The 15,696-nt window shown below is 40.1% G+C and overlaps 1 protein-coding gene across 2 annotated transcripts in view; it reads right to left on the bottom strand.

The window, feature by feature from the left end:
- Positions 1–1,082: 1,082 nt before the first annotated feature.
- The window catches only part of cabp7b (calcium binding protein 7b), a 32,359-nt gene continuing 17,745 nt past the window's right edge, over positions 1,083–15,696 (bottom strand). Inside the window, exons 2-5 of one of the 2 annotated variants that reach the window (XM_064308039.1) lie at positions 10,708–10,851; positions 9,409–9,521; positions 7,375–7,522; positions 1,083–7,164 (exon numbers count right to left, since the gene is read on the bottom strand). In XM_064308039.1, coding sequence (XP_064164109.1) covers positions 7,037–7,164; positions 7,375–7,522; positions 9,409–9,521; positions 10,708–10,851 — 533 coding nt within the window. In that variant the 3' untranslated portion in view covers positions 1,083–7,036. Of the gene's footprint in view, positions 7,165–7,374; positions 7,523–9,408; positions 9,522–10,707; positions 13,454–15,696 lie in introns of those variants that run through there. The other variant, XM_064308038.1, reaches the window with a different exon arrangement.

Below are 15,696 nucleotides of genomic sequence, written 5' to 3'. Positions count from 1 at the left end.
TGCATTTTTTGTGTGCTTAACATTCCACTTGGAAAAAGCTGGCAGTCCTAAAGTATGTGCATTTTTAAATAGGCAATGTAAGAATTGGCCACATTTGGGGATATTCCCAGAAAACAAGTTCAGCAAAATTAGGCTACATGCCTCAGACTGCTGACTCTCATAAGGAAAAGGATGGTCACAGATTGAGTGAACAGATGGCACAGACAGTTATCTCTCGCACATTTTTTTTTTCTGCGAGGAAAATCAATTTCATCGAGTTTAAAAGCCAGTCCTGCCAACAGTGTGTACCTTGAAGCTGTGGGTTAGAGCCCAGTCGTGGACAGCATCAAGCATCCGGTTGATTTCAGCAAAGCAACCGAGACAACAATTTGTCTCGGATAATGCGAGTTACGTCGTTGAAAAGCATACGTTATGTAGAGTTACGTTGAAAGCATGCACTGACATTAAACATATAATGCTCACATTGGGACGCTTCGCAAATGGCATTTTGGCTAGCAATTTCCCAAAAGCTGCCACTCATGAGAGTAACAATCTTTACAGATAACAGTCTTTGGGTAGGAAATATAATTGCATTTTTAATGTCTAGTTTCGAGTGCTAAGGGGGAAAAGTTATCACCCAACATTATAAAAAAATATCTTGGGTTCAGCAGATATCTGAAAACAGTACCTGACAGTTTGGGCACATTGCAGTCAGCCATCATCTGTGCTTAACCAATGCTAATTGATGTTGATTGCTGGGGAGGGGGGGGTGTGACAATTGACTGATAAGAAAGTTCAGTTTTATTCTTACTGAGGAATTACTGAATTGCAGGTGACAAAACTATCCTAGATAAACCATGCTGTTTCTTATGCAGTTGAGGGATTTAATCTTGCATCATAATCAACATCATCTTGGGGTTCCAGTTGGTGCTGGATTAATCAATTTGTTTTCCTAGCACGCAGAGAGGAGAGAATGTGAACATGGATGGAATGCCAATCAAAAGTCTTCAAGCGACCAAGCACACTGGTATCTACCTGGTACCGTGCACACACAGTCTGCAATTTATCCACACATGAAAACAAAACAACAACAAATCAGCTGGCACAGTACAGATCAGCAGATAGCTATCATCCATGATTTGACAGGTGCGTTTTTGAGCGCAGACCTTCCACTAGAAACAAACAAACAAATAAAAAACCAGATAGTCCCAAATCACATTAATTTCCCCAATAAGCATGAAATCAACGGGCAAACTGCTCTGCGAAAGCCACTTAGGCAGCAGTATGTGCTGTGGCCTGCTGCGTAAACAAAATGTAAATCAACTGGTTAGGTTGGCTGACAACATGGCTGTGGTCACAGACGAGCGAACAGATGGCAGGGACAAGCAATTTCCACGGCGGATAAACTTGTAGGAGTTGTGAACAGTGGCGATTTAAGCAGAAAGATTATAATAAGCCTCACGTTATTTTTGCACTTCAGGCACTGGAACTCTTATTTTACACACACACATAATGAATGCTGACAGTGCAGTACAAAAGACAGCCTTAATTACCAAACTAAACCCATGTCAAATTTACAATTTAATTTTGCGTTTTTCCCCCCAACGGCAAAGTGCTACAACAACTCGCCGACAATGACCAATTCCTGATTCGCTGTTGTAAAGTAATTGTGTTGGCCAGCTCGTTTGCCATTCTCTGAGGTTGGGAGCTGGCTTTTTCCACACATGATTCATCATGTATGGCGAATTACTCGGACAAAAATGAAACTGGAAAACGAAACTAGGCCTGGAGAATTATTCAGACCAGAATTAAAACCGAAATAGAAAGTTTTACTTTTCGGTTTCATTTTCAGTAGCCATGTGTTATTTAAAAAATAAATAAAAAATCACCAGTTGCTAGGCAAAATCTCCACTCGTTGTCCCGTTTATGGGTCACAACCACAGTGCAGTTGGCACAACCAAAGACTTGCATATTTAACGAGACAGAAAAACGTGCCCTCAGCCAACCTAAACTGTGAAGCCCTGGAACTGATACCAGTGGGTCAGCACATCCACAGTGCAGTCAAAACAAATAGCCAATGCATCTATGGTTCTTATAACCACACTGAATGCAGCATTATCTGTGTGGGACATAGCTGTCGATCACCATTAAGCAGTGCTTAATTTGGATGACTGGGGATGTTAAATCTGAGAACTGTTCCAGACGTGTCATCAACAAAGACTCAGCTGACCTCATGACTGAAATGCAGGTAAAAAAAAACTGCTGAGGAAAAACTGGTGACCTGGACAAAATGCTATCATAACGAATGCAATCATTTTCTATCTCTTCTGCAGTATTGACAATTATGTTTACATTATGAGAGTGCAATGACTTATTCTTATGACCAATAATGATAATGGCTGATGGAACATCAAGAACCACGATGGAAATAAGTCCAGGACTTTTTCGTGTTATCCTTGACAATTTCTTCACACGCAAGTCTTTTGATACATGTGTTTTAATTTTGTCAAATAAACTAAACTAAACTAATAATAAACAGGCTAGGCTTTATGGCAAATAGTTCAGCTAACGTACCATGAGAATGTACCAAATACAAGAGCGCAGGGGTTAGTCAGCTACGACACAAACACAAACCCTCTCCCTTCGCGAAGTTTAACATTGTTTTATATAATGTGCGATAGAAAGTGAACAAGATAAAAATATATATTTTATTGTATTGTCATAATACTCTATTCCTATATTTTCTACAATAAAATAAACTTTATGAAGTAAAGTAGGAAGACAATGGTCTCTTTTAGTGCAAAATAAAAATGGTTATTTCTGTTGAGTGATTCATTATCATTTTCTTTATAGATAAACATTCATCACAAAATTTCACAGTAGACACCTGATCATTTTAATTATTACATTCTGAACACCGAGCCCTGATTAAAAAAATACACTCATGTCCAAACAAACCAAAATCAATTATGATATATTAAATGTGTTTAGATGTGCTTTTGAAGCACTGGAAACTGAGTATGATATATTTCCTAGCCTCACAGATATACTATTTACTTCACAATGTACCACAATCATTAATAGTACTATAAATTAATATAATGTTATCTGCTTAAATAACTTTAATTTGCATAATAAGTTCAAATGGAAAACAAACTTTTAAAACAAACCTTTCCCCTTTGTAATTGTTATTTCTATTTTGGGGTGATGAAATATGTTTCCTGTCTATCAGATAAAGACTGGAAGGGAATGAAAAGTTGAACCTGCAGTTAATCTCATTACACCTGTGCATACAGAGACAGGAATTCTCACAGCTCTAAACTGGGATTGGCTCACACACAGGAAGAGAAATGCTCACAGATCTCTGGGATTGGCTCACACACAGGAAAAGAAATGCTCACAGATCTCTGGGATTGGCTCACACACAGGAAGAGAAATGCTCACAGCTCTGGGCTGGGATTGGATCACACACAGGAAAAAAATGCTCACAGATCTCAGCTGGTATTGACTTGCATACAGAAAGTGGAATACTCGCAGCACTAGGCTGGTATTGACTTTGCATCAAGGAAAAGTCCTTTTCTAACCAGCTCTTCCACAGATTGGTCATGGCACATTTGAGGTGATTGTGGTTCCACTATTCCACTATTGTTTCTTTGTGGTATCTCCTTTAAAGAAATAAATATACACCACACCACACCAGTAATTTAATTTAATTTAATTTAATTTAATTTAATTTAATTTAATTTAATTTAATTTAATTTAATTTAAGGGCAAGCTTCTGTCTGGCTTTAAGGTTTTGAATATTTTTGTTGTGGTTTTCCTAAACAAATGTTTGTAAATACATTATTTGTTAAAGATGAAAAAAAAATTCTTGTTTCAGTTTAACTGAATTTAGCTTTTTATGTACAAATGATCACATGGCACAGTAGTAATTCTCTTTCTGTGATATTGCTCTCTTGAACTCAATTTTCTTCTTCTTCTTCTTCTTCTTCTTCTTCTTCTTAATAATAGGGGGGCAAGAACCAATGCTTTCTTACACTGTTTTTTTTTTCCAGTTCTAGCAAAATTGCCTGATGCTTTTTAGTGATTTTGACCCTGACCACTTAGTGACAAATAATTAAAAATGCAAACTTTGACAGGCCATAACTCCTGTCGCCTTTGACCTAGAATGGAAATTTGTTTTCTCATAGATTCATATCCTCTCATAGAACAAATCCATCCCTTCCGCAAAAAAGGGCATGTGGTAAGATTTTTATGCATTTTAGAATAATAATATAAAATTCTTAGAAATTAATCTCCTAGACATTTTGGCTTATCTGCACAAAACTTGGAATGTTACATGTACTCGTGAATATCTTCAAAGTCATATAGACACAGTTGCTATGCTTAAAAATGTGCCTGTCGTAAGCCAATGAATTTACACGAGGGTGTGGTTTTTGAACAAAAAAATCACAAACAGTTTTACATTAAGTGATGAAACTTTGTACGTTTCTCGATAACTCTATCCCGAGGATTTCCCTAAAGAATTTGCATGATTGAACCACAGGGTGGTGCTATAAAGCTGACAATAAAATAAAAAATGTTTGTTTTAAACATGTATAAGCCAAATTGCTACACAAAAAATTTAATAAAATAAATAAATAAATGTTGCTGCAGTAAACCAATTAACTAGCATGCGGGCACGGTTTTTTTTTTGCATAAAAACTAATTATTCTGTGTGGTTTGACAGAATTTGATGAAACATAGAATGTTTATCCACACATTAATGATGGTGGCATTGTAACTATTAAGAACTGAACAAATCAAAAGACATATTGGTGCTCTACAACTACAAATATGAAACAAAAACGCAATATTAATTTAAACTTTAAATATTTTACAAATATTCCAAGCATGCTGCAGTGACACAAAATGATATGTATTTGTACCTAGTGATTCACTGCAATTTTGATGTGTCCTAAATAACCTACACAAAATAAAGTATTGCTTTGCATTATAAAAATTCCCATTTCTGGTGGTTGCTCAAGATGACATGAAGACAATTAGGTCATTATGAATTTGACATATGAAGGTGTAATGGATGACAATTAATGCTAGAACTGGTATACCTGTTATGACAAATACTTTAAATGAATCGCATCACAAAAGTACAATTCGCCTAAAAAGTAATTTCCCATTCACTGTTGACATGAATTCTTCACATTGAGAATTTAACATATAGTGCTTAAGGTTAAATAAGTATGCAAGAACATATTGTAACCATACTATATAGATGTCACTAAATTTGAGCACAGAAAGTTATAATTAATTACTGAATGGTATTTACAGGTAGTTCATTTTTGGCCTTAGGGTTCTACTTGGTGGCTGCTTGTTATAATTGCACTCTTTATGAAGAACAATTTGGCACTTCATAAACCTTTTCCTATTCATCTTGTCATTTTCTCTGAAAATTACTCCTGTCATTATGCCTGTCTGCAGTTTCAAAGCACTACACGCATTTGTTGTGTTTAATGCTCTAACATAAAAATTTTATGTTGCACTGTTCACTCTTGATAAACTCCCACGCTAATTCAACAAATCATTCAGTGCAACAAGGTTTGCTAAATCCCAGACTAGTTTCAAGATACAATGATATTGCACAACCAAATTTGGACCCTACCAGTTTAACACTGTTCGACCTTTGGTGCAAAAAGGATACAATTCAGAAATCACCACACACATCACAGAGTTCCCTGTAACTAATAGATAAATGTAGAGACAACTAAAGCCTATTTATAATAAAAAAATAATGCTTCCCTTTTCATTTACAGACATACGAGCAATATTTTATAATAATTGCATATTATTAATACACAATGACAGTATCTTGATTTGTACAATTGTTGTTGCAACTGATACCTTCAAAATGAAAAGTATATGATCTTTAATGTTAAATATTAGTTTTTTCTTGACACTGCTGTATCACAATATTATACTATCAGAAATATAAAGAGTTAAAAATCTGAATTGAAATGTGTTAGCTTGTGTCTGAAACTGTTGGGGATTGTTAATCACTGTAAATACCAAACACTGAATATGCACAAGCGCTGATTTCTGGCATAAATATGTATCATAAACAGTGCAGTTACACCAAACGGCCACAAGGTAGGTACACAGTGTAGGTACACAATAAAAAAACATATTTATACATGGCCAGTGTTTGCACGTATGCATAGAAGCGCTATTTATTGATTGTATCCTTCTGTGTTCAGCTTGAAAATGGACAAATCTATATAATATGATTACAACACATACTTATGCACATATGTGGGTTTCATAGCGCAAAGCAATAAATTAAGTGACAGCACTGGCAGTTGGATATTTGTGGCCACTTGGCCCCTTTAATTGCTGCTTGCAGCTATTATTATTATTATTATAGCATAGTGTATCAATGTAAAATGATACATATGATGTATTTTCTCATTTTTGCATTAATTGTTGATTTGGTAGCAGTATCGGTATGCTTTTCCCTCAGTCTGATTTGCATTTTGGATCATTTTGGTAATTGTCATATTGAATCGGATGAGACCGCCACAATGGATGGACGGACAGAGACAGAGAAGAGACGTAGGAAAGACGGACGATAAACGCAGTTTCTTTGCGCCATCTCCCGTTTCTCCCCCCAAACCGCAGTGGTTCCTGATGCCCCTCAGTGTGACATCAGAATGAGCTATACCATCTTCTCAGCAGGGGATCTGTCACGCCAAGGCTACATGCTGCACTCACAGACTGCGCCACTGTTGTACGTAGCGCACTCCTATTTCCGTATGTCTCGGTATCGATCCGTCCAGTCCCCAACTCTTACTGAAGCGTCACTCTAAACGAGCTGATGGCAGAGGTGATGGCTGCGTGATCAGGCTGTGCAGGGATGTTCCAGCGTTCCAGGTGAAGGAGGCTGAGGGAGCGCGGGCTCTGGTTCGGGAGACAGCGGACGGGGGGAGGGGGGGAAGAAGACGTGGTCAGGGATTCACAGAGCTGTCCGTTCGCGAGCGTCCCTTCGGCGACGAAGGGGAAGCTCCTACTTCATGCCCCTGCGCAGCATCTGATTGGCCGCGATGAGCATGACGCTGATGATGAACGCGATGGCGAAGGCACAGATCAGGCTCTTCCTCACACAGGTGTGTTTCACCTGCTGCATCGGGCTCGCTGTGTAGAGGCGGGGAGAAGGAGGGAGAGAAGGGAGAGGGATGGGGAGAAGGACAGAATGGGAGCGAGGGAGGGAGGGAAGGAGGGGTAGGGAAAGATTGAGAGGGAGGGAGAGTTAGAAGCAATATCTGATCCAAATCTCTATAGAAAGGCAGAATGTGTCCACATCGTCAAAGTGGTTTTTGGAAGGGAAAGGCGTGAGCTCCTTACTGTCGATATCCACTTGGCACTCCGAGCTCTCCATGTGGCTCTCCTCAGTCATGATGATGTTCTCGATGTCCTTCATGGTCAGGTGATCGCAGAACGTTTCGTACAGCAGCCGTTTCAGCTCGTCGACCGTCAGCTTCTGCATATCGCACTGGAGCCACAGAACATGCAAAGCACATCAGCCGATGGCAGCACCGTATGGCCTCCTGACAGCACCACTGCAGTCTCTCTGCAGAGTCTCCCAGTGTTTCACAACACAGCCTCCTAGCACCAGCAATGCACTGAAATGTCTCTGAGCGCATTTAAATCGGTCTATATTCTGTATTTCACGTTTAGGAAAATGAATTGTTTGTCAACTTACAGAACTATAATATGCTTAATATGCATGTAATTTGACTATGAGTCTCTCTCTCTCTATCACTCTCTCTTTCTCTCTCTGTCTCTCTCTCCGAGTCTCTCTGAGTAGAAGGATACAGTGCTTTGCTTGTTGAATGCAGGGTGAAGTAGTGGAAGGTCTTGTTTAAAAGTCTTATAAAAGTCTTGAGGGGAAACCCAGGCTGGTTGATTGGACGGGTAATGAGGGTATGTGCCCTCAGGAGCGCAGGGGAGGAGATGCTCATGGGAAGTCATTAATACCTACACGGCAGCAAAGTTTTGAGTGTTTTGGAGACAGACGTTTCCAAGGGCAACACAATTAAGTCAGAAGTGAATTGTGTATGTCGTGTGGGTGTATTAACATTTGTGGCTTTCAGGCCTGCAGAGAACAGTGAGGGTTGAAATATATGCCACTGGGAACTGAAGCAACAGATGTAAAAGTTGTTTTATTGGCTTTTCACTGAAAAACAGTGATATAATGCTTTGCAAAAAAAAAACTGTTCTTGTAGTTTGTTTCATCTCTTCAACTGATTTATGGATGGATGTGATTGTATTCCTGATTTTTTCGATTTGTTTAGAGTTTGTGCTGAAATGTTGTCAAAAAGGATATATTTCTTACTTTCGGTTGTTTGTTATTGTTATTTTAAAACTGATTGATGGACTTGTAGAGGGAGAAAAAGTATGGCTATACGTTATGGATATACATTAACATCCCATGGCATTTATTCATTTGGTTGCTAGGGTGTTGTTTCACAGGGAAGTCTTTAGATATGTTATTTATTGACTCACTAAAGTCTGGCCGAGTCTGAAGCTCACAGTGATAAACCCTGCAGCCAGGGTGACGGCGGCAGGATCTGGAACTCAGTGACTGCTGTCATAATCTACAAACTCAGATTTGAGTGCTACTCCTCCTGCTCTCAGTTTAAGTGGTTTACTGTTTAAATGACTGCATTCTTCCTTCACCAGAAGATTGCTTAAAAAGAACAATGTTTCAGTAATTGAAAAACGCATAGTCTATAAAGCTTGTTATTCAAGGTAAGGATAATAATAATAACAAAAATAATAATAATACACTCAATTTGCCAGTCCATCGCAGGGCACACACAACATACACTCACAAGCTCAGACCAAGGGGCAATTTGGACTGTCTTATTAACCTAACCTGCATGTCATTGGACTGTGGGAGGAAACCTGACTACCCAGAAGAAACCCACATGGACATGGGGAGAACATGCACACTTCATACAGGATTTGAGCCTTCTTGCTGTGAGGCGACAAATATTATTATTATTATTATTATTATTATTATTATTAATAGTAGTAGTAGTAGTATTTAAACTGTTCATACCTGTAATCCATATGTATTTATAAAGGATAATAGTGTGTTCTACTCTGCTGCTCCCAAGTTACATTATTTCAAGACAAAAGCTCATTTGGGTTTGACTAATTGAAAATTTCTATAATAAGAAATGATATCAGAGAAAGAAAATGTGATAAGACCACTGGCACGTCTCTTTCACTTAGTCAATTTTAAATAGATGGGCTGGTATCTTAAGGAAAATGACATCCCATGAATACAGATGTTTTTCGCGCAGAGGGTTCGGACAGGGTTTTAATCTGTTCTGCACAGGAAAGAGGGCGGGGATGAGGGATGAGGCTGACCTTCCAGAACACAGAATCAAAGTCCGTTCCATTGAACTTGTCAGGCATCCCTGCGGCTGACAGTTTGGGGCCCAGCAGGGTGACAAACTCCTCAAAATCAACCTGGCCGTCACCTGTCAATCAACAGGAGCAAACATGACATCTCCTCAGCATAACAGATGGCTAGAAAAAAATATCAGCAATTCTAAATGAGCTAAATAGGCAACAAAGTCCATGGAACAAAGAGTATTTAAGAACAGAAAATTATTCATAATTTGCATTAAACACAAAGATATCAGAAATAATTTGATATGAAGACTGAGATTTGTGGGTTTTTATGCCTCCGCGACGGCACAGCCGTGGCTGGAGGCATTATGTTTTTGGATTGTTCGTCTGTCCGTCCGTCTGTCCGTCCGTCCCATTCTCTCGTGAATGCGATATCTCAGGAACGCCTTGAGGGAATTTCTTCAAATTTGGCACAAACGTCCACTTGGACTCAAATATGAACTGGTTAGATTTTGGTGATCAAAGGTCAAGGTCACTGTGACCTCACAAAACACGTTTTGCCTTGAGGGAATTTCTTCAAATTTGCCACAAACGTCCACTTGGACTCAAGGATGAACTGATTAGATTTTGGTGGTCAAAGGTCAAGGTCACTATGACCTAGAGCACTAGCCTACTGGTTGGTGGAGGCATACAACCGTGAGGCGGTATTTCAAGTTTTTCCCAGCAATCCTCAAAAATTGTGTGTGAGATGGTACATCCCATCCTGCAGCAGTGTGAGATGGTACAATCCCTCATGAGACAGCCCCCTCCTGCAGGTGAACAGGTGTGTGAGATGGTAGAGACCATCCTGTAAGTGTATGAAATGGTAGTGCTCCCCCCTCCCCCCCTTTAAGGTCAGCTGTGTAGAGATATTCGCTTTCATTCACCTAATTCAGTGGTAACCAACCCTGTTCCTGGAGATCTACCATCCTGCAGGTTTTCCCTCCAACACTAAACAAAGCACACCTCATTCAACTGCCAGAGATCTCATTGAGCTGCTAATTAGTAGAATCAGGTGTGCCAAATTAGAGTTGAAGTGAAAACAGATAGGACGCTAGATCTCCAGGCCCAGGGTAGAGAACCATTGACCTAATTGTTGGTTTATTTGGCCAACTTCACGCTCATTGATTATAAATTAGTGCCTTTTGTGCCTTTGCGATATCGCCCTGAAGTGTTCCTGAGACTAATGATGATGTTCTCCACTTCTGCACGCCGCTCTGGATGAGAGCGTCTGCTAAGGGAGCGCAGCGCGGTGCGTCGGTGAGCCCCGGGTACCGTCCATGTCCAGCCGTTTGATGATGACCTCCAGCTCCACCTCGTTCGGCATGTACCCCAGGGAGCGCATGGCGGTGCCCAGCTCCTGCTTGGAGATGAATCCGTTCCCATCGCGGTCGAACACTTTGAACGCCTCGCGAATCTCTGCAGAGGGACAGAGGGAGAGAGAGAGAGAGAGAGAGAGAGAGAGAGAGAGGGGGAGAGAGAGAGAGAGAGAGAGCGCAAGGGAGATAGAGAGAGAGAGAGAGAGAGCGGGGCGCTCAGATGCCAGATGGCGGGAGAACCTCTGCCTCGGAGCCAAGGAAACTTCCAGAAGGCGATGTGCCGCCGCTCCCCTGAAATTGCGCGCTGGCCCCGCACCAGCTGTCCGGCCTCCAAAAAACGCGCCTCTAACTTTAAAGGAATATGCAGATGCCATTCGGTGGGAGTCTGTAAATACTGCAGAATGTGGGAGACTGTGGTGTCCGTGAGACTGCTATTTACAAATAAAATGAAAGACAGTTTAAGCCAAAATATAATACGTGTAATGGAAAATACAACAGCTAAAGTACTGTCACGCTTGTAATATGGAAATAAGATATGATAAAATTACATACTGTAAAATATATGCTATCACACGGAGTAAGATGGTGGTAACGGATTATGGTACATTATATATTTTCTTTCCCTTTCATCGCTCTTTTAACAAATTCAGTTATATCATACTCTTCAGGGTTTCTCTCTTAAAGCATAGCCTATTTTGTGAGTAAAAATGTATCTGAAAAATATCAGAAGTATCCATAAATATTGGCGAAGAGTTGCACAATTTAATAGATGAGCAGAAATGGCTTATAAGCCGCTCAAAAAAGTATCTTATACACAAGGCTTTGCTTTGCTAGGCTAATACCACAATATATATCAATGCCCTTCACTGCAAAGTCAAAAAGGAAAATTGAATCATTCCTCTGCAAGGGGAATGTAATGAAATTCTTTCTCTCTCTCTCTCTCTCTCTCTCTCACATACACACACGCACACACACACACATAAACGCACACACACACACACACGCACGCACGCATGTATCTGAATGCAGACCTGTATGAATCAGAGGTAACCGTGTGAAGTGGCAGCTCACTTGCAGAAGCACACACAGCGGGTTGTTAGCATTGTCATACAGGCCCAGCGGGTGTAATGAACCCGAGTTTGCTCTGGGTGAATTCTTCTGTAATATGAATTCTTTATCTAAACAGTCAGGAGTTCTTTCACCACTGCCCCCAAATCTTCTCCTGGAAAAAAGCTGCCTGAAATTGCCCTCTTCTACCTCCTGCTGTGTCTTAAACTCATATTGTTCCTGTTATTTTAATCATTGGAATTTCAGGTTAAATTTTTTTTTCAAGCCCGGATCTCTGAAAAGCTGCTATGTGAAAAGCACTATATAACTAAATTGAATTGAACTGAATAAAAAAGTGGTTGGTACACTGTCTGTGATGTGCTCTGTACTTGAAATGAAGTGATGAAATTAAGGAGGTGTTTCTTTGACCTCATTCCCTCACCCCTGCTGAAATCCTTGCTCACCTGGTCTCTCACAATTGGTTACCAACATCAACATCCCTTGATTTAGCTGCTGTCTCCTCTCAGTTCAAACTCGCAGCCATTGCCTTGAATATGAATCTTTCTCAACCTACAGTCTGTCTCAGACTTCCCCTTCATCTCTAAAGTCTGAAAATGGTTGTTTCAGCCCAGCTCCAGTCACATCGATTGTCTCAGGAACTCAATGAAAGTTTCCAGCCTGGATTTAGACCGTTTCATAATGCAGAAACCGCGCTAGTTAAAGTCAATAACGACCTGTTTATGGCATCCGACTTTAGGTCTACATTCATCTTACTCCTCCTTGATCTCAGCGCTGCCTTCGACACTGAGGATTGTTACATGTTCTCTAAGGGAATGCATTTCACTATGCGGAACTTCTCTACAATGGTTTACCTCATACATGATGAATAGACATCATCTCCTAGGAGAGGCCCAAATAAGTGATATGAGCTGTCACTTGTGTTGTCCCCCAAGGGTCCGTTCTGGGACCAATTTAATTCCTACTTGATCTGGTCCCCCTTGGACAGATAGGAAGACAATGCAACATTCACTTTCATTGCTATGTGGATGATAAACTGCTCTGCACGATGCACCCCTGGTCTAGGGGTTCCCCGAGACTGTGTTCCGTTGTAGACTACAACTATTGTGTTGATCAAACACAACAACTTATACTGAGATTATACTGCCAATCCCCACAAATGGAACCCATGCTCAAGGACATGTTTTCAAACCCTCCTATCTTTGTATACAGATGAGCTCCAAAATTGCGAGATACTTGGTTTTCATTAATAGCAACTACTGATGTGGCTAATGCAGGCAATGTAATAATAACACCAATTGCAAATTCTTTCCACATCTACTTATTGCTCAAAGATTTTTCCACAAACAATTAATCAGCTGTATTTCTACTAACATTATCTATGTGCTTACCTGCCCTTATGAAGGCCAAACCAAAAAGTTCCAGGCAACACAGAATATTAAATATTACTTTGAGGGGAAATATGGCTCCCAGCTCCTCATTAAACTATGTTGGCCTGGAACAGGTTCTTCCCAAATTACCATCACAGAGAAATGTTCTGGATTTACAAAGTAAATACTATGCGAACACAAGGTGTAAACAATGATTATTTAAGAATTATATATTATATAAGAATATTTGATAAATGTCTTGATATGATTTAGCTGGTATTTTGCAGTCCTTCCTTTTGAGATATGTGACATGCCAGGATGTTTTTTTAATTTTCCAAACATGTTCTGGTTCGTGAGACCTATTCTGAGACTATTCACTTTTGTAAACATTAATATTGTAAGGTTTATTATTAGTAATAATGTGTGTTAGTAATAACACTGTTGTGTCAGATAGGATTAGATATCTTATCTTATCATTTGTGTTTTTCTGCATATATAATTGTGCATGTGACAACCTATCCCACACACATGAGGATTACAAAAAGAAGCTGGTACCATTGCAATTGGTGCTTTTGCCATCACATGTTAGCCTGAATGTAGCCTAAACAAACAAATGGTAAACCCAAGGCAAGTCTTGTTTCATTTTTATTTTTTGAGTGCCCAATTTCCTTCATGGTCTTTTGGATTTAGACCTACTTTCATTGTAGCAGAGCACCCAGCCAAGTGAACTAAGAGAAAGCATACCTGTTATTGACTCCGATGCCCAACACTGCCTCTGCTTTATAAAAGCTGAGCTGCTGCTCAGAGGAGATCAGATAATGGATGAGGGAACAGCTTCCACAGCCTAACCGCTGTAACTCTGAAGCCATACTGATTAGAAAACCCTGGCAACATCAGCCCTATCATAAGTGGTCAGAACCTCCCCCCTCTCCCCTGTAGTAACAAACTTCAGAGTGAAATTTGACACTAGCCATATCAAACAAATCTTAAAAACTTTTCCACTTGAGAAATCATTTCTAGACTCGGGCCCTTACTCAACACAGCAGACGCAGAGGAACTCACGCGTGCCTGCAGCCCTGCCCGGCTTGATCACACCGATGCTCTCCAGGGTGGTTTACAGTAGCTACTGTATCTCATTCAGTGAGTCGCTGCCAAGGTCCTGACTGAAACCCTCAAAGCAGTGCACGTCGCCCCCGTCCGGGCCAAGTTTACACTGGCTAGCAGTTCATTTCAGAATTGATTTGAAGATTTGTCTGTAAGACTTTAAATGGTAGCCAACTTATCTGCATGACTTAAACAAGTAGAAAGTATGCCTATATTCCGGGCAAACCACATACTTAAAAAAAATGTTTTACAAGCATACTAACAAAGAAAGTATGGTGAGAAATATACTGACATGTAGACAGTATCACACTGAAAAATTGAAAAAACAAGCACTGAACAATACCACATACTTGACATCCATACTAAACAATATGTGCTAAAGCAGTACGCAGTCCATATTTTAAGTACCTAGTATGTAGACCCACCTCTTCAGGCTGCACCTCTCCCCATCCCTCCCTTCCCCCCCTGTAAATGACTAAACTTAGGGGTGTAACTAGGCAGCTGTTTAATAGGTGACTTAGTTGATGCGCCAGTCTTAACGACTACTTGTATTTTTATTTATTTTTATTTTTCCATAGATTGCGTTGTTGCCGTTCTCGTTGTTAGTGTTAATCAGTTTAACCACCAGGGTCCACGTTGAACTATGCGGTTGTTCCCTGTACTTGGACCGGTACTTCTCTCTAGGGGTTTCGTCATACTTGTTCCTGGTTATGGTTATACACTTTGTTGTACGTCGCTCTGGATAAGAGCGTCTGCCAAATGCCTGTAATGTAATGTAATGTAATGTAATGTAATGTAGTACATGGTTTTGGCCCTGGAGTTTATATGATCCACAGAGACATTGGTACATCATATAAAATAAATTAATGGCCCTGACCTTTGTGGTTTTATTGCATAAATGCTTTGACATGAGCATTTTTAATACCCTTCAGCCATCTGAAATGTTATGTGGTTTGAAGAAAACCAATTTTCAAAGCCTTTGTGTGATCTATCAAAATAAGGGGAAATCCTTTAAAGTCATGGAAATTGAGGAAATACACAACGTTCTCCTCATGATGGTGACTGGCATCGATATAACTGCCCTGTTTTCCCATTTCCAAGAATGTGTAAGCAAACACCTAATGTAAAATGGCATTAAAATATTGCTTTTTTGTTGTTGATCCTACTAATTAATTCGGAGAAAGTTACTGAATAACTCAGGAGTAGATGTCATCCTGGAAGTAGATGGGAGTAGATATAGGAGTAGATTGGGAATAGAGTGGACCAGACTGGGAGTAGACTGGGAGCAGATGGGTGTAGACTGGGAGTATATAGGAGCAGACTGGGAGTAGATGGGAGTAGATAGGAGCAGACTGGGAGTAGACTGGGAGCAGATGGGAGTAGACTGGGAGTATATAGGAGCAGAC

Source organism: Anguilla rostrata, chromosome 14, assembly GCF_018555375.3.
Source record: "Anguilla rostrata isolate EN2019 chromosome 14, ASM1855537v3, whole genome shotgun sequence".
Lineage (NCBI taxonomy): Eukaryota > Metazoa > Chordata > Actinopteri > Anguilliformes > Anguillidae > Anguilla > Anguilla rostrata.
Note: the sequence above shows the minus strand (reverse complement) of the source record. Positions and strands in the feature narration are given on the sequence as shown.